This window comes from Populus trichocarpa, chromosome 14, assembly GCF_000002775.5.
Source record: "Populus trichocarpa isolate Nisqually-1 chromosome 14, P.trichocarpa_v4.1, whole genome shotgun sequence".
Lineage (NCBI taxonomy): Eukaryota > Viridiplantae > Streptophyta > Magnoliopsida > Malpighiales > Salicaceae > Populus > Populus trichocarpa.
Window position 1 is genome coordinate 9,640,763 of NC_037298.2, and position 23,495 is coordinate 9,664,257.

Consider the following 23,495-nt stretch of genomic DNA (forward strand, 5'->3'; position numbering starts at 1 on the left):
GCAAAAATTGAATAAAGTTTCAATCACAAATAAACGTACCAGCTGTAGTGTGACTCAAGTGCATGCCTTTTGGAGCTCAGATTCCGATTATGAATCTCCGGTGACAAAGGAGAATGCTGTCATTACTTCCGATTATCAGTTGTGCACTAACATATATTGGCTCCTGGTACGTGAGCATGCATGAGCACCCCGTGTGTTCTATGATCGAAGTGAAACGCTGGTGCAATGCAATGGTGAATGCAGAGGCCCTATCTGCATGAAATTCTAAGACGGTTCAGGCTAGCAACGTGCTTCTAGCTGTTAGATCTTAACTTTAACGTTGACTAGCGTTGAAAAGAAAGTCTCCGTTTCAGTTATTTTAAAAACCGAATTATTTTTTATTGGCAAGTCTGAAGCAAAGTTACCTTTCATTTTCCTGCGTCATGTGCAACCGCAATCAAAACCTTGATTGATTGATGGTGGATTGTTGGTAATGGGCGAGTGTCTGTAATTCCTTCTTTATCTATGGTTTTGATGATGAGTGATACAGCGGAAACAGCCCGTTTTCCCTTGAACCCCCCTGTTCGAAGGTGATAAATTCGCTTGCAAATCGGTGACTTGTTCAAGGATCCATCAATTTTTTTCCGGTGAGTAAACTAATTTATATTTCCTTCCTATGTTGCAGGTTAAATAATAAAAAATTTAATATGATAAAAAAATATTGACAAGTAAAAACCTATTTGATATTGTTATTAAACCCGACTTCACATGTAAGATTTGAAATCTTTTGATTTACCTTCTTATCTTGCTTGAATTTAAAATTAAATTGAGTGAGAGTTGTCCTGATATGATTTAATCAATTCGGTTGATTCTAAAGCAATCCGACAAACCGGTAAAAAAAAATGAGAATGAAATAGAGAGAGAAATAATGAAATTGATATAAAAAACACCTCACGATCAAATTTCTCAACTAATTCAAGTTTAAAATTATACTTGATGAGAGTTTTTTTGACATGATCTAGTCAACTAGAATAATTCAAAGATAATTTGGTTGATTAATAAAAAAAATTGAAAAAAAAAAGATATTAACAGGAAAAAAAAAACCACTCTCTTGAATCCTTATCTAATCTAAAAAAAAAAAACATATTTCTACGTAATCCAATCTATTTGGATAATTCAAAGAGAATCCAGATGACTGGAAATACAAATGATGAGCATATAATTTTTCATGATTGTTACAAGCTCCTCCACTTTTCCTTTAGCCAATAAAGTGACCATGTGGATAGAATTATTGCATTTGATAAGAAAATTATAGATTTTTTTTTTAACAGAAATTGATAAACCTACAAGTGATCTTTGATAAGAAAAAAAAAATTAAAAATAAAAAATAAAACAAGAAGATAAAACCTAGGAGACCACTCAAATCTCCCATCAATCAATCAGCCGCTATAGGTATGTCAAGGAAGCAGGTTTGGAGTGTATTATTATGTACTGTTTGAGATTGTATGAGTGTTGTGGATTAAAATATTTTTTATTTAAAAATATATTAAAATAAATATTTTTTATTTTTTTAAAATATTTTTTTATATTAGCATATTAAAATAATTTAAAAACATAAAAAAAATATTTTCAACAAAAATAAATTTAAAACTTTTAAAAATACGATTTGCACGCATTCTCATATACCTTTTATGTATACTTTTTTCATCTCTGCTCCGGATTTGGGATGAGGAAAAAGATTTTCCCATTAGTTTAGATTTTTTTTTATTTAATGATTAATATCTAATAAAAAATAAATATTCATTCCATATAAATATTGATTTTTTCCCTTAACTATCATTTATAGTTAAATATAAATAATCAAAATATAAGTTTATTTTAAAAGATGAATTATTCAAGAAATATACAATAGAAAAGAAAAACAAAGTGAACATATATTGATGAATACAAAGGTATGGCGAGCTGTCAGAACTAATATTTTTAGATTTAGCTATATATTGAGCTCAAATGGACATGAGTCTCACGAGTTGCCAAACTCAACGTTCTTGGGTTCAGCTACTTACTGGCCCAAGTAGACATGGGTCTAACAAACAGCCAGACTCATCTCTCGTGAGATTGGTATTATGCTTGGCCCAAGTAAGTATAAGTTTGGTTGGGCGCTAAGCTCAATTGGACATAATTTTTGCATGCTGTCATACACATCACCTTTAGACTTAACAACATATCAAGCGCAAAAAGATAAAGGTATGAAGATCATTATAGGCCTCGTTTGTTTATTCTTATGACTTTTAAATGTTAATATCAGAGATATTATCTTCCTATACCCCTAGGTATATAAAAATTTTCTAAAAGGCCTACCATATTTACATTTCATTAATATTATGTAGGGGATATTTGTCTCCTGTTAATGTTGTATAAGAGATATTTATCCATTATTAATGCTATCAGGAGGAAATAACTCTCTAGTTCATATATTCCTGCAAAACGACAAAGTTCAGGGATTATAAATACTCATGAACCATCCAGGTAAAAAGGTTCACAATTTCTATTATTTAGACATTAATATTTCTAAATCTCAGAACATTTATTATATTAAAACAAGAACAAACACTCTTATTCTTCGAATTTATTGCTCATTCTTTTATTTATAGCAATTTTTTTCTTAAAAATTCTGACTCTATCATTCAAGGGTTCCTAAACCCTATAAAAAAAATATAAATGTTAGTTCTTCTATTACCAACTATCCGCCTTTTGATCTCTAAATAAAAAAAAATATTAACATGAATATATAATTATTTATTATCTGAACATAAAAAAAAACCTTATTACTAAAGGAGGGGAAGACTATGATGGTATTTGAAGATGAGTGATGATAGGCTGTGCTTTTTATTTATGGTGATAATAATGCCATAATGATATGGTTGAGGGATAGGTTCATCTAGGTATAATTTATTCTTTTTATCCCCTTAGATCGAGGGAGGGAAGGAGGAGAGAAAAATGTACGTATGAACATCCATTATATTAATAATAGATGAAATAATGAGAATATCAGTTGATATAAATTAAAAAACATATATTTAAACGTAAGAAACAAATATCTACAAACACCAATTATGAAAGGGTGTTTGACATTAATATTAAACCTGTTTTTTTTACCAAAATTTTATTTTTTTAAATAATATTTTTTAGTATTTTAAAATCGTTTTGATTTGATGTGTTAATGGCAAAAATCAATTTTAAAAAATAAAAAAAATATTATTTTAATATATTTCTAAAGAAAAAATATTTTAAAAATCAATCTCAACCACATTTCTAAACACTAATCATGAAGTATTTTTATAGTTTTATTTGGTGCTATCAAACCTGGTTTATTTTGAAATTGACTTGAAATATAGCTTAGGATAATTTTTAAACCCGAGCGATCTAGCAAGTTAATTTATGATTTTATTTATCTAGTTAAAATACAATTTTATTTTTATTTTTTTATAAAATTTTAAAATAATTTTATTATAGATAAACTTGGATTAACTACTTGAATCCATTACCCATATCTTCATAACCGGACAAGGTTTGATAACTCCTCCGGTCTCATTATTTTTTTTAGTTTAACATGGGTGTCCGGACTAGCTTGCGCGCACCTCGACTAATTTCACGGGCCCTGAAGTTAATGACCATGTAAGTCTCTAGTGACCATCATATGAGCAACCACAGGGCTCGAACCTAAGACCACAGAGAAAGCAAATCTCTTAATCCTAAAATTTTATCACTGGACCACCTAGTTGGTTATCATTGATAATGTTGCACATTGTCTGGACTTGGAATGTTAATTATGTTCACCAAGATATTTATTTGAACTTTATTTTTCTTAATATGATTTTTTTGACTTTTATGTTGTCTTTTTGTGGATATGTCCTGGCTGTGAGCTTTATTTTGTTTGTATTAAAATATTTTTTTTTATTTTTTAATATTAATATATTAAAAAAATTAAAAAAATTAATTTTCTATAAAAACACAGCGTTGCCGCGAAGAAAAGACACGGGTGTTAATAGGAATAAAAGTTCAACTAAAAAAGAGATATAATTTAAACAGAATTTCCCCACGTGGGATTCTGGAGGTGTTGCTCTTTTGCTGAAAACTGAAAAGGAAGGTTGGAAAAAAAAAAAAAAAAGGCTGTGTAGATAGCCAAAAAAACAGTGTGGCGCTAGCAACTGCCTTTTACTTGCGTCCCTGACTCCAAGTATACAAATTAAAAATGCCTTCTTCTTTCTCAGCTCCAATCATCAGAAGCTGAGCTGAGCTGAGCTTCAACAACCCTCCCTCTGTCTTTATTTATTATCGATCTCCCTCTTATTATCATACTTCTTCTTCTTCTTCAATCATTATATATATATTACATTACAACTCTCAAAACAACTAGAAAAAAGAAAATGTCAAAATCAGACTCTTCCCCGGAAACAGCTCGCAGCCGCTTGGCCGTGCTCACCGCTCATTTAGTTGGAGCAACGACACTCGAGTCATCTTCGTCGTCGATTAACCGGTCTTGCGTGTCTGCGCAGGTCTCTCCTCCTGGAAACCTCCGGGGCGCTTTGACGGTGATCGATGAGAGGACTGGTAAGAAATACCAAATTCCGGTCTCTCAAGACGGCACCGTCAAAGCCTCTGATTTCAAGAAGGTATATTTTATTTATTTCTTAATTGTTGCTGTTGATGATGATGATGATTTCATTTTCAATTCAATTTTTTGTGCGCGCGCGGTAATTTTGGTGCGTGCAGATCTCGACAGGAAAGAATGACAAGGGGCTGAAGCTGTACGATCCAGGATATCTGAATACGGCACCTGTTCGATCGTCGATTTCGTATATAGATGGTGATGAGGGTATCCTTAGATACAGAGGCTACCCTATTGAGGAATTGGCTGAGAGCAGTACCTTTGTGGAAGTGGCCTACCTCGTTAGTCAGTATCCATTTTATTTATTTATTTATTTATGGTTAAGAGGATCTCATCCCTGCTGCTTCATTTTCAGTGTATGGGAGTTTGCCGTCTCAAAGTCAGTTAGCAGACTGGGAATTTGCTATTTTGCAACATTCAGCTCTACCTCAGGGTGTTTTGGTGAGACACTCTCTCTCTCTGGTTGCAAATGCTGAGTGATTATTTATTTTTTTTGATCAGTTTTTGTATCATTAATTATTATAGTGTGAATAAGTAGTAAAGTAGATTAATATATCGATCAAATATGATAAAATCATGCAAATTGAAGCAAATTAGTTGAAGTGGATGAGATTTAATTGAAGTCCATATTTCATCTCATATTATTAAAGATCATGATTACATGTACTTCAATCTTATTGAATTAATTTTAAATGGTCAATTAGAAAGCAAATGAAAATAATGCTACTTTTTGCAGTATCATTATTTGAATTCTAGGCTTGGTAATACGACACAAAGTTTCTTTAGAACTTCGAATATGTACATCTATATTTTTCGTTAGTGAATCTAAATAGTTCGTAAAATCTTACATTTTTAAAATCCGATTGTTCGATCTATTCTTTTCCTGAATATCTTTTGACACATTTAAAATGCATTGTTAGCAGTGTTGATCATAAGTGCCAAGAGATGGACTTGAAACTCATCTATAGCATCAAGAAGTAGAACTATAATGTTGTTTGCTATAAAATTAAATGAAGAAATCTTGTTACAAGTTGAGGCATGATTTCTTGAAAGTTCCTAAATTTGTATTGCAGGATATTATACAGGCGATGCCTCATGATGCACACCCAATGGGTGTGCTAGTCAGTGCAATGAGCGCTCTTTCCATCTATCATCCTGATGCTAATCCAGCTCTCAGAGTAAGCTCATCGATAGATTAGCTTTAACAGTTTATCTTTATGTTTGGGCATGCTGTTTGTGTTGCATATATTGATCTGCCACTCTTGTGTGTTCTATCTCTCTCTCTTTTTATATTCCTTCCAATGGGCTAAAAAAAGTACTTGCACTTGGTAATGGTAGTAGCTGTTTTGGTTGTCATCTGGTCTTTGAAGCTAATCAAGTTGCATGATTGGCATGGTTCCATCATTCTGCCATAAAGTTTAGTTTTATCATTCATTTCTTATTTTTCTAGTGGAAGTTATGGGCATCAGCATTTTTTATATTATTCTTAAACAGCTATGCCAATGTGTGTTCTTATTGCAATTTATCTTATTAGGTTCTCATTCAATTTTTTATTTCATTTGCATTTGGTGCAGGGGCAAGATCTTTACAAGTCAAAACAAGTGAGAGACAAACAGATTGCACGCATTCTTGGAAAGGTTTGCCTAATTCAATTTCCTTTCTTCTTTTGGACCTGGACAAGATGTGGTCCATGACTCTGATTTTTCAATGCTTATTTACATTAATATCTATGTTTGTATATTTTCAGCTTTAATTTGTTCACTCTATTCAAGCAAATATAGATGTCAGCAGCCTTGGTCATAATCTGTCGACTGATGAATGCAAATTGTAATATTTTGCAGGCGCCAACCATTGCAGCCGCAGCTTATTTGAGGTTGGCTGGCAGGCCTCCAGTTATACCTTCTAGCAACCTTTCTTATTCAGAGAACTTCCTGTACATGCTAGATTCATTGTATGTTATCTGGTCATCTCTTTTCTTATCGATATCTGATAACCGTTTTATTGCTGTGAAATGCTAATTTGTTCTCATCTATGTAATGGTTATCGCCACGTGTTTCCTACAACAGTACTCTTTTGTCATTTTTGTTTACCTTTTCCTTTCATTTTTCTTTTGAAAGCCCTTGCTAAATGCATTCGTTGTAATCTCAACTTCCTTGAAGTATTGTGTGCTCAATTTATAAAGCTACAGAACAAGATGTGCATGGTGGCTCATCTTCTTTTTTTTCAAGATTTATTTTCATTTTTGAGATGTGAATTTTCTTTTTCCTTTTACACAATCAAGATTTCCTTTTTCTGGACTTGCAGGGGTGACCGGTCTTATAAACCTAATCCTCGACTGGCTCGAGTACTAGATGTACTTTTCATACTGCATGCAGAACATGAGATGAATTGCTCCACTTCTGCTGCCCGACATCTTGCATCCAGGTACCATCTTAGCACCAAGCAAAAATAAAGCAGCCCTTTGTCTTTTCTCACTCTTGTTCTTCAAAGTTGCAATGGTGTTGATATATACACTGCTCTTACTGGGGCTGTAATAAACCAGACCCTTGTCTTTTCTCATTTTCCTTGTCTGAATATGCAGTGGTGTCGATGTATACACTGCTCTTGCGGGGGCTGTTGGAGCATTGTATGGTCCTCTTCATGGTGGAGCAAATGAGGTAACCATGACGGCAGATTTTTGCTTCTACTATTTTATTCCATTTGTAAAAATGGTAGCCCTACCTGTCTGGTAATTTTTTTTGTCCCAGCGCTAAGCCTGTTTCTGCTTCATGGATTCCTATAGGCTGTGCTTAAGATGCTAAGTGAGATTGGAACCGTTGAAAACATTCCAAGTTTCCTTGAGGGCGTGAAGAACAGGTGTTTATTTCTCTTATTAAGCGTGTTATATCTTCCACAAAGTTCATAATTTCTTCATGTTTGACGTACTTTTATTTCTTTTGAAGTTTAGATTTAACTTCTTGCACATCTCCATTCTCCAGGAAGCGAAAGATGTCAGGTTTTGGACATCGTGTGTATAAAAACTATGATCCTAGAGCAAAGGTCATTAAGAAACTGGCAGAGGAGGTGTTTTCCATTGTTGGCCGGGATCCTCTTATTGAGGTAACTACATTATGATTTTATTATTATTATTCTTTTGGGGTGGGGGGGGGGGGGGGGGGGGCGCTACTGTTGTTTGCAAATGCCCCTATCTCGAAATTACGTGTAATGGTGCATACAATGCTGGCTGTCAACTCTACACGGTTCTTATACCAGAGTTGATGAATTGCTACCGATCCTGATGCAGTAAATATTGAAGTTAACTTCATAGAGTTATTTATTGCTGGGTTATTGTGACAAGCATTATAACCTGGTATCATTTAAGAAAATAACTCTACCAACTATGGAAGAAAATAGTTCTTATGTAATGCTATATGCTTAAACATAAACTATGGAGAAACAAGTTGTGATAAACTATCACTCACCTTTTACAGTTTCGTATTATTCCACAGTTCAGTGTTTTATGGCCTGCCTCTGCCTTATGTTGCTGTGTATTTTGATGTGTGAGTGTCTGTATGGTCATTTGAGCTGTAATATTTTCTGCCTAGTAAAATATAGTAGAGGGAGGGAAAAAACTCCCTTGTGTCTTTGCAATAGATTTCTTTTGGTTGGAAAAAAATTATGCGTGGCTTAACCAGGCTTCTAAGATTTCATTTTCTCTTAAATTTTATAAAAAATCCAGATTTATATCCAATGCAGTCAGATTGTGTTGCATTTCCAAGCTCTTATGCATTAGTTTCTTGCTGTTTGCAGGTAGCAGTTGCCTTGGAAAAGGCTGCACTAGATGATGAATATTTTGTTAAGAGGAAGCTCTATCCAAATGTTGATTTCTACTCTGGGTTAATATATAGGTAGAGATAAGTAGTTGTCATTTTTGCACCTTATGGTATAATACATTAAACATAAAGAAAAAAAAACACCTAGAGGCATGAAAGAACTTGATTTTTCCTCAAGCATAAAATGTGTGATACAAAGTCTTATTAACAGGGCAATGGGATTTCCGACGGAGTTTTTCCCCGTCCTATTTGCAATCCCTCGAATGGCTGGCTATTTAGCCCACTGGCGAGAGTCACTGGATGATCCTGATACAAAGATAATGAGACCACAACAGGTTCCTTCCTAACTCTTTCTTGAATTCGTTTTGTTTATTCTTAATGTATTCGTGCAACAATTCTTGTTTTGACAAAATGACCGTGTATTAAATTTTTCATAGACTTGATGCTTTTCTTGAACCCTGAAATAAGGGGTCTGTTCCATCACATGGATGGTAGACTTGGTTTTGTCAGCACAAGAATTCCATTTTATAGATCATCTTGACTAGTTGACTGATAAATCACTGCTGAAACTGCAAACTCTTTAGTCTTGACATTGACTTCCATGCTATGGTGAAAGTTGTGATTCTAATCGGGTTCTGGGTTTATGTTACTTCTAGATAGGTTGGAAATTGCATCATTCTAATCCAAAACTACCTCTTATTTTCCGTTGATATGTTTCCTAAACAAAATATAGAAAATGCTGGAGGGCAAATCAAGACAATTGGAAAATCAAAGTCGTGAAAAGGTTATTAAAATGCATTTTTTTAGTAACCTGGAGCACAGGCTCAAAGATTGAAAAGGTTTATTTTTATATTTTAAAAATATTTTTTACTGCACCATGGCTGTGCAATATTTCATCAATTCCAGGTTGTGCATTGATAATGGATCAGCGTTTTGAGCGCACAGGCTGCAGAATGACTTATATTGCCATTTCTGAAAAAAATTCACAAGAGCTGGAGGATAAACCATTATTCCTAGATAGGATGCATATTGCTAATATATAGAAGCTTTACATAGCTTCCCTTCAATGAGCCGAATAAGCGTTTCCAAGAAATTGTTTTCCTTTTTCCAGAAGAAAAGGAACGTAAATCTGATTAATTGACTGAATTGGAGTAGTAATTGCTCTCTGGAGTGGCACGAAAGAACTTAATATTTGTAACTGTTCAAAGTGATCTGTTTGTCAGTTGGGCATATTATCACCATCACTATTATCAACATGCACATGATCATCAACTATTTGATGAAAAACACACAATCCAAAGAATTGCATGGCTTCAATCAGTAGCTCAACCAAATACTGAACTCTTTTATTTCTATTCTGTTAATTAACTGGGAAGTAGGTTCTCCCAAATCCACTTTCTTTTTAGCAATCAGTTATGTTTCTTGTTGTTGTATTGGAATTCTGGGATGAGTCATTTGCTTGGTTATTCAGGTATACACCGGGGAATGGCTGCGGCATTATATGCCACTGAAAGAACGGGAGGCATCAAGCAATGCAGATAAGCCTGGTCAAATTTCCGTTTCAAATGCCTCCATGCGACGGCGTGCTGGATCTCGGGTCTAGGTCCCCGCTGGATTTATATAATCCAAGGAAAATAGAATAGAAATCAATGACAAGATACTGTCATGGATTAATAATGTGCCTTCCTTCAAGGTCCCTTCAGCCTAAACGCATGAGTGTGAATTTCGCTTTAGGCGTCAATCAGGTCATCGCACCATCTCTGTTTGTATTCGCAGACAATGTTACATAATCTATATTACATGTTTCACTTGATGCATTCGAATGATCTGTGTTTGTTCCCTCGTATGATGGTTACTTAGAGTTAACGGTTGGGATCCTTCAGGGATTAATCAAGGGCCAAGATTTGACATCAAAAGAGACAAAGTGTCCCTCTTCCACCCCCTATAAATAGGGATGGATTCCATGCCCTGAGCATGAATAAATAAGAGGGCAAAATGAGCTAAAATACAGTCTCTTTAGCATTTTCAACATTGTTTTTCCTTCTTCCCCACTGTCGCCACCTCCTGCAGCCACCAATAGACTAAATCCTCTCCCTAGCACCGCTATGACCGATAGCTCCTCCCTAAGCACCACTATGACCCAACAACAACCACCATCTCCAACAACCCCGACAGTTTCTACTTCTTCCTCTCCAACAATGTTAGCCTCTCCACCTTAGACTCTTTAGGAGCCACACCCCCACGTCGGACCTCACAGTAGCAACTGCCTCACCACCTCCACGCCAGGTAACTTTCATCTCTTCCCCCCCCCCCCTTTCCCACATGTACTCCTTTTGCATGCAGAACATGAAATAATTCACGTCCTGCAACTATTGGCTTCTGCCAGCATATGCAAGGTGGGCTAGACCCGTTTCGGCTCAACCTAGATGGCTAGGCCGGGTCCAGCCCAACCCTAAAAAAAGCCAAGTATGTTGGGTTGCCAATCAGCTCAACCCGACTCGGCTAGGCCAGGCCTAGCCTATAAAATAATAATATAATATAATACTAAAATATTAAAAAAAAAAGAACTTCAAATTTTTAAAAAATGTCTGTGGATCCCGCACATGTTTTCCCAATAATTCTATATTATATCGGTTGTAGACTTATATTGTAAGATACAGACCCAGTATTAAAAAATATATGGCTTTCTCTGAAACTTTTTTAAAAAAAAAATCAAAATTTTTCAAAAAACAAATTAAATTAGTTTCCTCTTTAAATTTTTTTTTTTTTCGTGCATACGGTCAAATCCTAAAGGTTTTCCAAACATATTTTCATAAAAAAACAAAAATTGCATCTTTCTCATGTTTTAAAATGCAAAATGAATATCGTAACCAATTTATGATTATCCTTTAGGATTTGATCAAAATATAAAAAACCCTTCAACAATTATTTTATTTAATTAATATCTGTAGTGTTATGATTTAGTTGTTGACTTGAATACTTGGAGTATAAAATTACATTGTAAAATATACTTTCAGGTATTAAAAATACAAAATAAATATGATGCTAAAATTTAGACCTTAGAACAGTTAGAATTTAACCCAATAAGATATAGACTTCCTCACGAAGAGAGATTTACCTTGAACCTTGGATAAGACCAACGAATAAAAATATGACTTAGAAAAATAATCGAACAACAATGCAGCTTACCTTAGGTAGGATGCACATGGAGTGATGCGTCTTTCCCTTGCACAATTAGTCCTTTACCTAGACTCTCGCAGATCATAGGTTTTCTAGTAACCATAATATTAGGTGGCAACTCCTAAACTTTATAATCATAACTTTATGATTATATCTAAACCTTCTTTTCAACACACACACTCTCAAGAAACAGACTCGTCATCACTCGACCCCGCACGCATCCTGCGACAATACTCTTTTTATATGTGTGTGGTGTGGGTCTAGCAATGCAAGACACACAACACTTCTATCCTTCTTCTATTTCTCTGCCTTTTCTCTTCCTTTCCTATCTCTTTCCTCTTCTTTTCTTTTTACTTCTCTTCATACTTTCTTCTTTTTCTTTTTTCTATTTTTAGTTATTTCAATCCAAGAAAACCAATGGTGTTGGACATGCCCAATTGTTGGTTGTTTATGGTTTCACTATTTATATTTATATGTACTATTTTTACACTAACGACTTTTTTATAAAACAGTTACACCTTTTTCTCCCCTCCTTTTTCTCTTCTCCTTTCTTTCTTCCCTTTCTCCACTTTGCCGGCTCCTTTTCTCTTCTCTTCTTCAACTCCTTTTTTTTTCTCAACGCCTTTTCTTCCCCTTCCTTCGTCCATTCCTCTCCTTTTCTTTCATCAAATCTTCGTGTCCCGCCTCATATTAGCTGCTAAATTCTTTTGCGAATCGATGCTGTTGTAGCATTCTTTGCAGATTAGACCTTTTGGATCGATTCTTTTCGTTCTTTTTAACCGTCATCGGAGTTCGTTATCATAGTTTGCCTTCCAGCGCCGTGGGTTAATATATTTCATCGGAGTGGCAATCATTATTGACCAACGTGGAACCGTGCCTTTCCCAATGCCTTTAAAGATAACGAAGAGTTCTCCATAATATAAATTTCCATACCGTCAACTCTTGGTTTGGAAGAATCTTGAAAATTAAGGTTAAAACTACTGAAATTGACTCCAAGCTAGCAAACATAGATCCAGACAGAGAGTAGACTATAAAGTCCTGTGTCGGGAACTTTTCTGGAAGCAAATCATGCATCCCAAGTGGATCATTTTAAATTTTACTTGTGAATATAAATAGTATCAGTTATGCTCGTATATTTTTCGTTCAAAGAGACTAGTATAACCGACGGCGGAGTGCGGACCAGTAGCATTATTTGAGAACATTTATTAAACTTATGAAAAAATATAAATTAAATATTTAAATAAAAAAGCAATAATATTCATTAAAAAAAAACAGAGAGAACGAAATTGAAAAGGAATATATACCCAGCCCATCAAACCCCACAATAAAAATAGTTGCAAGCTAAAGTAAGATGAGTTCATACCTGCCTCTTGATCCGTAGAAAATGTCCCAAGATCAAGAATTTTTTTTTTTTTTATTGAATTACGTGTTCTAGATCGAGGAAGTAGTCACCCAAGTTGAAAAATCAGCATTTCTTTCTCCACTAGGTGCCTCCACCCATCAACTGTTTTTCAGAATATTTTTATTAAGAATATATTGAAATAATATATATTTTTTATTTTTAAAAAATTATTAACAGAACTAAAAACATAAAAAAATTAATTTTAAACAAAAATAAATAAATAAATTTTGATCAATACCAAACAGGGGCTTAGCAGTTCCACGTAACTGCAGTGCATAAAATCTCAATAGCAGCTGGTAAGCAAGGACACTGTACATTATTGAAAAGAGAAGAAAAAAATTTCATGGGAACCATACTGGCATTAATAAAATAAAATGGTGATAGTACAAAAATTATAATAACGACGTGAATATATATTAACAATTGAGAATACTAATTGTAATTTGTTGGCTAAAATAAATATACAATATTGATAAAACCTACTCCCACCAACCATTATGTCTCTCGCAGGTAAGAGATAGTACAGGGTACAGCGTGGTATCTTCAGCAAATTCGTGTAATGCACAAGAAATAACCTGTATCATACTGTAGAGAGGCCAGTGTGAGCAGAGACTGAAGGCAAAACCTTCTTCCCTCTGGTCTCACACAGTGCCATAGGGTGTCTTCAAATGGAATATATGCGAGAGAACTTGAGCAATTTCCCTCTTCATCCCAGAATTCTGCATTTCCTAATAAACTTGTCTGAAAAATTTACATGTCTATTCCATAAACTTCGTAGCTCAGGGAACCCAATATCAAGCCATGGCTTTGCCGGGCCACTAAAATGTAAAACCGCGGCATCACCTAACATCTTAATATTGTGAGCTTGTGGGGGTCTATAACCTAGTCCACCGACATGCCATGAAGGATCAATTGGATGTACCTGACCCTCGAAAGCAAGCAAGGCTGGTGGATGCACTCCTGGTTGCCATAACTCCATCCCAAAATTGAGGTTCTGTAAACAAGATAGATAATATTAAGATGATAAGCAGAGGAAAGAGACCCTATATCCATATGTGAGGATGCAATGTTCTTTTATCGTATTCTGACAGAAAAACAAAATCTGGGAAATAGCAGCATTGCATGAAAGTAATGGGAAGAAAGACTAATGGGAGAGAACAGGGAGTACAATAAAGAAATAATGGCAAAATTTGTGCTGTACTCTGATTATTTCTATTCCAAATGCTTGTATTCAAATTTTTCTATTTGAGTGTCTATTCTTTCAAAAATCAATCAATGGCATAGGCCCTTTATTTAGAGGCCTCTTGAGTTTTCGATTTTTTCATCAAATTCTTATTTTGCTCCTAGAAAGGGAAGATGAAAATTGAAAATTTTAAAAATATTGATGGCTATTGATAAAAATGAATATTCATTTTTTGTTTATTCATGAGTTGTTTTTCTTAAGAAGTGTGGGGGGGGATTTTGATTTTAATTTTAATTAGAAGTTGTAACCTCAGCCTACAACACCCAACTCCACCATCACTAGTTGCTTTTAACCCACCATCACTACTGTGTTCGGTATAGCATGACAAAAGCAACCACCAAAAGGTCCAAAACCTATCCAATTATCTCTACATGTAAACCTCAAATCCCTTGACTGGAAAAGTGAGAATGCCAAGTGGCTGGCTTATGGGGAATGAGGAGCTTTCGGTGGGTAGGTGCGGTTATAGGTGATAACTGCTTGGAATGTAAGGTGGCATAGTGGGTAGTGTATTAGATGGACATGGAGTAACAAATGTAGTGAAATAACTAACAAGTCTCTGGGTCAGATAAGCCAAATATTCACTTAGGAATGAGGGAGTAGTTATCGTAAACAAGAGGTGGGTTCCATCAATTATCCCTATTCATCACCTGCATTGTAATAATAAGCAAAATGTAGGACAATAGTACTCGAGACTAACAACATAATTATTTTACAAGAGTTTAAAATTATTAGACACACATGTATTCTACAAGACAAACGGTCTACCCTAACACTATCATGTGTTTGAAAGAAATGTCTTGTATTATAAAAGCCTATATGCGACATGTATGAATTCTTCTTTTGTGTGATAGTGTTTTTCTCTAGTTAAACATTCAGTGCACCAATCAACCCAGACATCAACAGTAGGGTAACCTTTCAGTATTACTCATTGCACTTTCTATAATCAATGATAAACCTAGATTCATGTGGCTCATTCTCTAATATATTTCATTGGGATAACTAGAAAGAAGGCCTTTCAAATTTTTTTACTTAGTTGTGATACACTAAATTGGTACAATTGATTCTCTTGATCCTTCAATTCTTCTTGATGCAGTTTCGCATTGGATGGTTAGAGTCACCAAACTAATGTGTCCAGTAACTAGTGAAATATGGCAATTGATATAGCATACCACATGGTTAAAAATCAGAAGCTTAGTTACTATCAAAATTTAAGGAGCTGAGAAACTCAATCGTGCCAAATCAAGGTAATAGGATTCGAACAGAAAAGTTCTAAAAGATGCAATCAATTGTAGCTACGCCATGTTTCATCTAAAACCAGTTTGATGCTGCTATAAATAAAATGACAATGGACAGACTTGCCATGTCCATCTTGTGAAATAACACAATTTGCTATATAAAATACACTGAATATGAGAAAGTGCACTTACATGTTTCAACCATTTATGATAATTTGTAGTGATTTTGACCCTCCTCCAAGCTTCAAGATCAAAGACATTCACACCATAGAGCCAAACACAACGATCATGGTCAAAATTGGATGAAATTATTGGGTAAGAGAAGTTCAAGTAATCCTTGTATTTTTTTCCTGGGCAGCAGTTGTCTCCACACCATGAATCAACAACTGCGCCGACAACTTTCTTGTTGAGATCCAATTCCCACAAAGATGACATGTCATGTTGTACCACAACATCTTCGTCTAAGAATACTATCTTGTTGAGATCTGGAAACAGCTGCGTGGTCCATGAAAATCATGGAATAATCATTATTAAATACTTTGTACATTAAAAATGTAGTTCATTCAACCAGAGAAGCATACCGAGTAATACCTCAGGGATATAAATTCTGAGATGATTCAAAAGGGAGAGGCAGCTAGGGGTTAAAGCCTCCAAACTTCTTCTGTTTACTCCCTCATGTTGAAAGTTGGCATTTCTCAAATTGTCATTGTAATGGCTCCAAATTAAGCGATGAATCTCTAACATCTCTTTGACATGGACATTCACCTCATGAGACCAATCATATTGGTGCAACCCCTTAACTTCCACAGCTGCTGATTTAATAGGATTGATTGCAAACCATGCATTCATCGGAATGTAAGTTTTTTTGTCAGTGACTATATGGAAAACCAACTTTTCAGGGTTGGCTGAGTGTTGGACTGTGGAAGAGATGACAACGGAGGCAGCAAGAACATTATCAGTTAGAAGAACAACATGGTGGAAGGATGGATCAGTGAGGCGAGAAACATATTCAGGGGGAGGTAAATGAGATCGAGCCATGGCATTTACAGCATATTCTTCAGCTAGTTTAAGGCAAAGGCAATGCAGGCTCTTTGGAACACCATGTGAAGCTAAATGCCAGTTTATTGATTCTTGCTCTCTAGCAGACTGAACCTTGAGCTCCATCATTGATAGCTGCATATTGAATCAAAAATAAAATGATTTGAATTGTAACATAATTCACACTAGGTGTTACAATAATTGTTTTGATGAAAGCTAGATGACTTTATAATGCCATGGAATACTCACTTAAAATTGTATGTGAGGAAGTGTAGCTTGGTTATAGATGATGTCATTGCTCCTAGTTTATTGGTTCTGATTAACTTTCATTATGAAAAAATAGTGAAGCCTAATGAAGAGACAGTCATAATAACAGCTCAAAATAGGAGTGAGGTGCATGGACACTATGATCATTATTTCATCAGAATGACAGTCCAAACAAAAATGACATGTACATCATGCATCACCACCCAATCACACATGCATGCAGGTGTAAAACAAACGATCCATACACAGACATTATGATTCGAGCCCCACAGATGTAATATAATTCCAATCCCAGCCTTGTGCCATTTAGCTCTTCTACTAAATATTAGAAAATGAGTAAAAGGATGCATGCCACAGAGAGTATGAACTAAATGTTAGAAAATGAGTAAAAGGATGCATGTCGACATGGGCATTTCAGACCTGCTAGGAGGCAGAAGCGTTTGTGGTCCCATTACATGCCCAGACTTGCCTCCGATAAATAGCAATTTGCTAGTGAAAGATCACTGTCACTCATGAAATATGTAAATATGGTGTACACAAAAATCCACTGTAAATGAAAGGCCTAATCAAAATGAAAAAAATAGGTGACTCAACATTCTTAATCATTACATAGTTAAAGATAAATTTCCTCTCTCTCTCTCTCCAAAGCTATTTGTGCATCAATGGTAGCTCATTGGTATATTGGTCAAGGATGTGAACGAGTTGGTGAAATTGTGCTAATCTTGCAAAATTTGTAATGGTAACTCACAAATCACAGGATTTTACACTCCTTTATCAACAGGGCATCATGGACTCATTAGAGCATGAATTGTCTTGGGACTTCGAAGGGCAGTAAAGGGATGGTATGATTCCATCTTTGTCGTGGTCAATTGATACTCGAAGATGGCACACTCATGTTGCTAAATTTTCATGCTACTCATGTTGCTAATTTTTTTTAAAGAAGTGGCAAGGCTATGTGGTGATCCTTATTCTATGCTTTCTCATAGGGATGTGAAGTTTGTAGCACACATTTGGAGGACATCATGAAGGAAAGCAGGAACTCGATTGAAATACTCCAGAACTTGCCATTCATAAAAAAATGTTAGTCAAAGTTTAGGGAGAATGCTGATTTTTTGGAATCATGTGAAGAGTTGACTTGTTTTCACTTAAAACAATTCTGTGAATAGAACCTTTAAGATGATACCTTTTAAGGCTTCATTTAAACTCAAACCACATCAAGTGCTTGATTTTGTTCTCTTTTCACTTAGGACTCAGGAGTGTGATGATGGAGAGGCTTTTGCAGATCATATAAGGTGAGTTCATGAGAAGGTGATGGTGCCTTGAAGGCAAGCAACAAAAGTTATGCTAATGCAAGCAATCAACATCGCCGAGTTGAGTTTGAAGAAAGAGACATAATTCTTATATACTTCAAGCAAGAAAGGTTCCCTAAAGGCACTTACAATCTGAGATCAAACAAGCTTGGGCCCTATAAGGCGCTAAAGAAAATAAACTCTAACGTTTACGTGATTGAGATTGGATTCACAAATAAGCCAAGTCTTCAATAGTTCTGATTTGTATCCAATTGAGGGTTGTGATGGAGAAGTAGTTGAAACTTGAGCAATATATGACACAGTCGAAGGTTATTGAAGATGTGTTAGATGTGAAAGAGGCCGAGTCACAAAGATACTTGGATGGTTGAAGAAGAGCCTGACCCCCTATAAATGTACAGTGAAGTAGTGAAAATTTTCTCAAGTTTTCATAACTGGGGAGAATGACATAGGAGCTTCATTATAGTTACTTTATTTTCAGAAATTTTGTTTTATTGTATTAGTTAGTAATCACAACCTAGCAATGTAACTTCTAAAACATCTGGATGGTTATTAAAAGTTTTGTTTAGTAGTTTAATCGAAAGGTGGGATTAAAATTTTAACTCTGGCCCTAATATAGATACACTCTTTACAGTATCATAATATTATTTTCATCAAATAGACTTCAAAAGCAAAAGGTTTTCTTAAACCCTACGTTATAACACCTAGTTTGAAGGCCATACTTATTTCTAGCCTTGATTCCAGACATATTGCTGTTTCACTCCCTCAACTATGCCAAAATTGCTTCACAGCCAGGACTCTAGTCCATAGAAAATCTTGTTAGATCAAGCACTCTTGTCAGTTTAGAAACTGATAAATAAACATGCCTAACACCCCATAAAATGTCTCCCATATTCTCAAACTAGAAAGAATCTTATATTTTTTTCTTTGAACCTTGAGCTACAAACGCATAGAAATTGCTTTGGTTTTACAAGCAGCTAAAATGTACATTTTAGACAAACATGGGAAAGTCTAAGACCATGAGCAATGATCCCAGCAAGGACCTAAGAAAAGGTGGCATCAAATTAGGATTGTTAGAAGACATGCAAATTGGTTTACTTGCAACAGAACTGATAAAAGTAGCATACATTGTGATGGCATATGAAACTTGCAGTCATATCACAAAAATAAATCTCAAATGTTCATATAATCCATAAGTAAATAACTCTTTTCTTGAGCTCCAAATGTTAATCAAACAGCCCTGGATGAAGTGGCAACCAATCAAACTTAGATGTAAGAGCTTTTTGCATCATGTGATAAGCTTTTTAATGGATGTCGTACTTGTAAGTAAATACTCTCTCAAAGCAACAAAAGTCCTTTCACAAACACCACAAAATATTAACAATGACTTAAAAATTCACCATGTGCCACTTAATCATGTTTCTTTTTATCACAGAAATCCCTCTTCTGCTCTCCTCCTCGGCAAGAAAACCAAGATGTATGCGAGTGCATGTGATGTGTGAAAGTGCAAATGTAACATCAGAGGGTCTTAATTGCTGAGTAATGAGCAGCTGATGGTATGAAATGGATGATACTAGGAACTAAGAAAGAACCTAAATTCAATTTATTTAGTTTTAATATGGCTATACAGAAACAGATGGATTACTAATGTAGCAATATGGGTTGTTTTATTTTCTTCACTTGATAAAATAATGGCAGCAAAACAATACATCAAACTAGGCTTTTATAGTGGACTGGAAGACTTTTACCAATTCAAAACACCCATCAATACCAAGAACATGACAATAAAAAATAGTGGCTGAAAGAAATCACAAGAAAAGTAAATGCCACTTGAAGCAGACAAAACTAAACAGAAAATTAGTTAATGTAATTACTACAAATACATTTTTGTGTGAACGCGTACCATGGCCTTGGTCCTGAAAGCAAAGGTCTTTATGTCTTGCTGGTTCGAAGTCATTTCGTTGACAAGCACATTGAATGATTCTGTTGAGCCCTCTCTTCTATAATCACCATCATTAGTGCCATGGCCCTCCTTTGCCTCCATTAAAGCTCTTGTCAGTTCTTCCCTTAGCTTTTTAAATTAGGTTGGTATACATGCATTACCACAAGAAGAATCATCACAAAAATGGAAATAGAGTAGAATTTGGAATAACATGGAGGAGAATTGCACCACAACTGATCAGGTTCACTAGAAACTAGAAAACAAGCAACTGGTGGAAGTAAAATACCAATAGTTCCTCAAAATGAATTTGTTCATGAACTGCAGTCTCTGCAACTTTCATACTGTTTATGGTTCTAACTCTCAAACACAAAATACTAAATATATTTATAATAGGACCAAAATAGCATCACCGCATTTCTATTTTAACAAGAAAGTCATTCATTACTCTATCGTCTCAGGTGAACGAAAGGGAATTTGGAACAAAACTGGGCCCATGGTGGATGATGCATATTCACGGACTAGAACTAGGGATCCCAAACAAATTGATGATTGAAAAGCTGAAAGATATGAGAGAGGTGCTGTACCAGTTCCTCAGTAAAATGAAACGGCAAGGTGTAAAAATTGCTAGTGCTGAAAAATTCAGTGGACAATAAAAATGAAGAATAATGTTATTTCTTAAGAAAGTTTCACAAGAATAAGTTTCAAGAATACACTGAGTCATTAGATTAATCGGATTGCATTAGATCTCATATTAAGACCATGATTCGGTAGCTCACAATCTTCTTGAAACTCATCTTCTTGTTAAATAGCATTTATCATTTTTATCCACGATAATCATCCATTTTAGAGGGTTGGCTTGGGATGTGTAATGTCTAATTTTACTTGAATTTCTTGAAGCTGTTTCCTATGTTCTCCCTTAACTGAAATCAGCTCGTCTTCTTTGGAACATGATCTACAACGTTAGTTCAATCATATACTTTAAAAGGAAAGGAAAATGCTATGAACACCCGCTAAACATTAACTTAATATGATTCTTGAAACTTACTCTTGTATAATTTTCTCAGAAAATAGCATTATTTGATAAACATTGCGCCCGTTAATTCATACAAGAACAAAACAACAACAATCAGCACAACATATGTTAACGTATGCCCTATCCTTGTAGCATTTACTCTTTACACGTGTCTATAGTTGGAGGAACAAAATATTTTCGACTTGGATTTAGTTTAAAGAGTAATTGAAAAGGAAAACAAAATTTTGTTAGCCCTAGTTGCTCCCTTCTTGTCTTGTTTCACCCTAAAAATAAAAAATAAAAAAAAAGTACTGAGAAATTTAAAGAATAGTTTCATGAAAAAATGGCATACCAAAGATGCTTCGCTCCCGCCGAGTAGCCCCCATCCTATGCAGTCTGCATAAACAAAAATAAAAATAATGAATAAATTAAAACACAAAAAAAATAATAACAATCGATGAGCTGTACTAGAAGTTTTCACAGAAGGTACGAAGATGAAGCATCGGGTACAACCACGAGCAGCACCAAAAATTAACTATGAAATAGATTAAACAGCAAAAGAACGAGTAATTAATCACTGCTAGTTTAATTTATTTTTATGTATTTACCGAGAGCAGAATTGCAGGCAGAGGCAGATTCAAGAACCAAAAACGCAATTCTAACAAAAAGAAAGGGCAAAACAATCGAAAGCAACAGCACCACCGGCAAAAACGTCCGGCGAGTAATCCGACGAGTTGCCACCGTGGATCCCTTGGCAGAAGAGTTGGTGGTGCTGATGGTGACTCTCTTGATCCCGGTGGTGGAAATGTAAAACTTCATCTCATTATTTCTGTCTCGTCTCGTGAAATCGATCTATTAACAGTAGCAGAGCGTGTTCTTTTCTGGTGGAGAGAGGGGGGGTACAAAAAGACAAAAGGGAAGCCGCGGGAAAATGATAGATTGCAATAATTACGCTGCCGAGGGGTGAGTTTCGATGATTTTTGCCAATGGGTTTTGGGTTTAATTACGGATTTGTCTTCGACTTTTTAAAGTTGTAGTTTTATCACCGACAGATGGGAGAATATCCCATAAGCTCACGCACGCACTATTTGCTAATTTACGGCAGAGGTTCAGGCAAAAGGTTTTGCTTTTCCTGAACTAGTGGGCTGCGAAATATTTTCCCCGCCCTTGAGTGTAGCGTTGTGGAATTAACTAGCCCGTTTGTATGGCGCGTTATCATGCAGTTATGTTTTTTATAGAAAATGTTAATTTAATTTTTCCAATGATCATAAATGTTTAAATTGAGAGAACTAAAATATGGTATCCATTGGTGGTTTTTTATCTGAATAACTGTGGTGAGTTTAGTTATTAAAGTGTTGATGCAATATTATTATTAACAAAAACTAAGAGGGGGTGGTGTTTTTGCTTTAGAACAATGAAAAAAAAATTATGGTGTTCAGAGAGTAACTGACGGTATCTTAATAGTTGGTCTTTAAAATCACCTTAAAAAAAAGACAAACATAAAAAGAAAGGAGAAGATAAAACTCATGATTCATAAAAAATAATAAGAATATCCCCGTTTAGGATTTTTCTTTCCTAGTTGTATCTATTTTTTTAAAAAAAAGTGAGTTCAGTGAGTAACTAATAAGATGTCACTAGTTATTCTCTAAACACTATAAAATTTCTCTAGCACCACAATAACATCAGACATGAAATATTGTGAATTGCGATGGTGCTTTTTTTTTACCTCTAAACTTTTTTGTTTTTAATTTTGCCCTTATATAACCACATAATGGTCAATTTAAGTGAATTTGTTAAGAAATGACAAGGTTTAAAAACAGAGGATCAAAGTAGAAAAACAAAAGCATAGAAAATGGATGGTGGTTTCAGGATTTGCATGAAAAGTTTATTTTGATCTTTCTACTTTTTCAAATAATAAATTTTTAATCACTCTATATTTTGAAAATTCAATTTTGATCAACAATTTTATTTTTCTTATGTCTAAGTCTGTGGTTTGAGAAATGTTAGAGAATTTATAGGTTCTAGTGGTGGAAAGAGAGAATCATTAGATAACTCTTATTTCGCCTGTAAAAAAAGTTAATTTTGGTGTTACTGAGTTTTATTGGATAAGAAGAGTTTCATTGTAGTGTTTTTTTTATTTTCTCATTGATTAAAAAGGTAGATCTAAACTTAAAAAGTTTTTTTGGATTCAAGTTGATTTTAGATTATTTTTTTACCAATTAAATGCTACTTTAATACCGTGAATTGGTGTTTTAAGGTTGCTATAGTTTTTTCAGGTGTTTTTTTTTTTTTTTGAAACAATGGTTAAAATAGGTTTGTTTACCTATAGGGGTTGGTTGCACAACTTTTCGACCACCTGTGATTATAGTTATGAAACTCGGCTCGACCCGACAAATTGACTCTGAACCC

The 23,495-nt window shown here is 34.8% G+C and overlaps 2 protein-coding genes across 2 annotated transcripts; one reads left to right on the forward strand and one right to left on the reverse strand.

The window, feature by feature from the left end:
• The first annotated feature begins 4,103 nt into the window (after nucleotides 1–4,103).
• LOC7466294 (citrate synthase, glyoxysomal) lies at nucleotides 4,104–10,286 on the forward strand. The gene is made up of 13 exons (XM_002320373.4): nucleotides 4,104–4,652; nucleotides 4,753–4,933; nucleotides 5,004–5,089; nucleotides 5,722–5,826; nucleotides 6,223–6,285; nucleotides 6,490–6,599; nucleotides 6,953–7,072; nucleotides 7,230–7,305; nucleotides 7,431–7,504; nucleotides 7,627–7,747; nucleotides 8,438–8,535; nucleotides 8,672–8,795; nucleotides 9,932–10,286. Exons 1-13 carry the CDS (start codon nucleotides 4,407–4,409, stop codon nucleotides 10,061–10,063), a joined length of 1,536 nt encoding a protein of 511 aa, XP_002320409.4. The 5' UTR covers nucleotides 4,104–4,406; the 3' UTR covers nucleotides 10,064–10,286.
• A 3,095-nt stretch (nucleotides 10,287–13,381) lies between these two features.
• Nucleotides 13,382–22,177, reverse strand: LOC7466295 (probable galacturonosyltransferase 15). The gene is made up of 6 exons (XM_002321035.4): nucleotides 21,695–22,177; nucleotides 21,439–21,482; nucleotides 20,036–20,203; nucleotides 16,112–16,693; nucleotides 15,713–16,015; nucleotides 13,382–14,036 (listed from the first exon to the last, which is right to left on the reverse strand). Exons 1-6 carry the CDS (start codon nucleotides 21,903–21,905, stop codon nucleotides 13,749–13,751), a joined length of 1,596 nt encoding a protein of 531 aa, XP_002321071.2. The 5' UTR covers nucleotides 21,906–22,177; the 3' UTR covers nucleotides 13,382–13,748.
• Nucleotides 22,178–23,495: the final 1,318 nt, after the last annotated feature.

Bases quoted from the DNA above. Each gene is read 5' to 3' on its own strand.
- LOC7466295 (XM_002321035.4), bottom strand. From the start codon at position 21,905: ATGAAGTTTTACATTTCCACCACCGGGATCAAGAGAGTCACCATCAGC. The intron at 16,016-16,111 runs GTATTACTCGGT...TGGACCACGCAG, and splicing joins TCAGAATTTATATCCCTGAG to CTGTTTCCAGATCTCAACAA. The intron at 14,037-15,712 runs GTAAGTGCACTT...TCTTGTTTACAG, and splicing joins ATCATAAATGGTTGAAACAT to AACCTCAATTTTGGGATGGA.
- LOC7466294 (XM_002320373.4), top strand. From the start codon at position 4,407: ATGTCAAAATCAGACTCTTCCCCGGAAACAGCTCGCAGCCGCTTGGCC. The intron at 5,090-5,721 runs GTGAGACACTCT...TTTGTATTGCAG, and splicing joins CTCTACCTCAGGGTGTTTTG to GATATTATACAGGCGATGCC. The intron at 7,748-8,437 runs GTAACTACATTA...TGCTGTTTGCAG, and splicing joins GCCGGGATCCTCTTATTGAG to GTAGCAGTTGCCTTGGAAAA.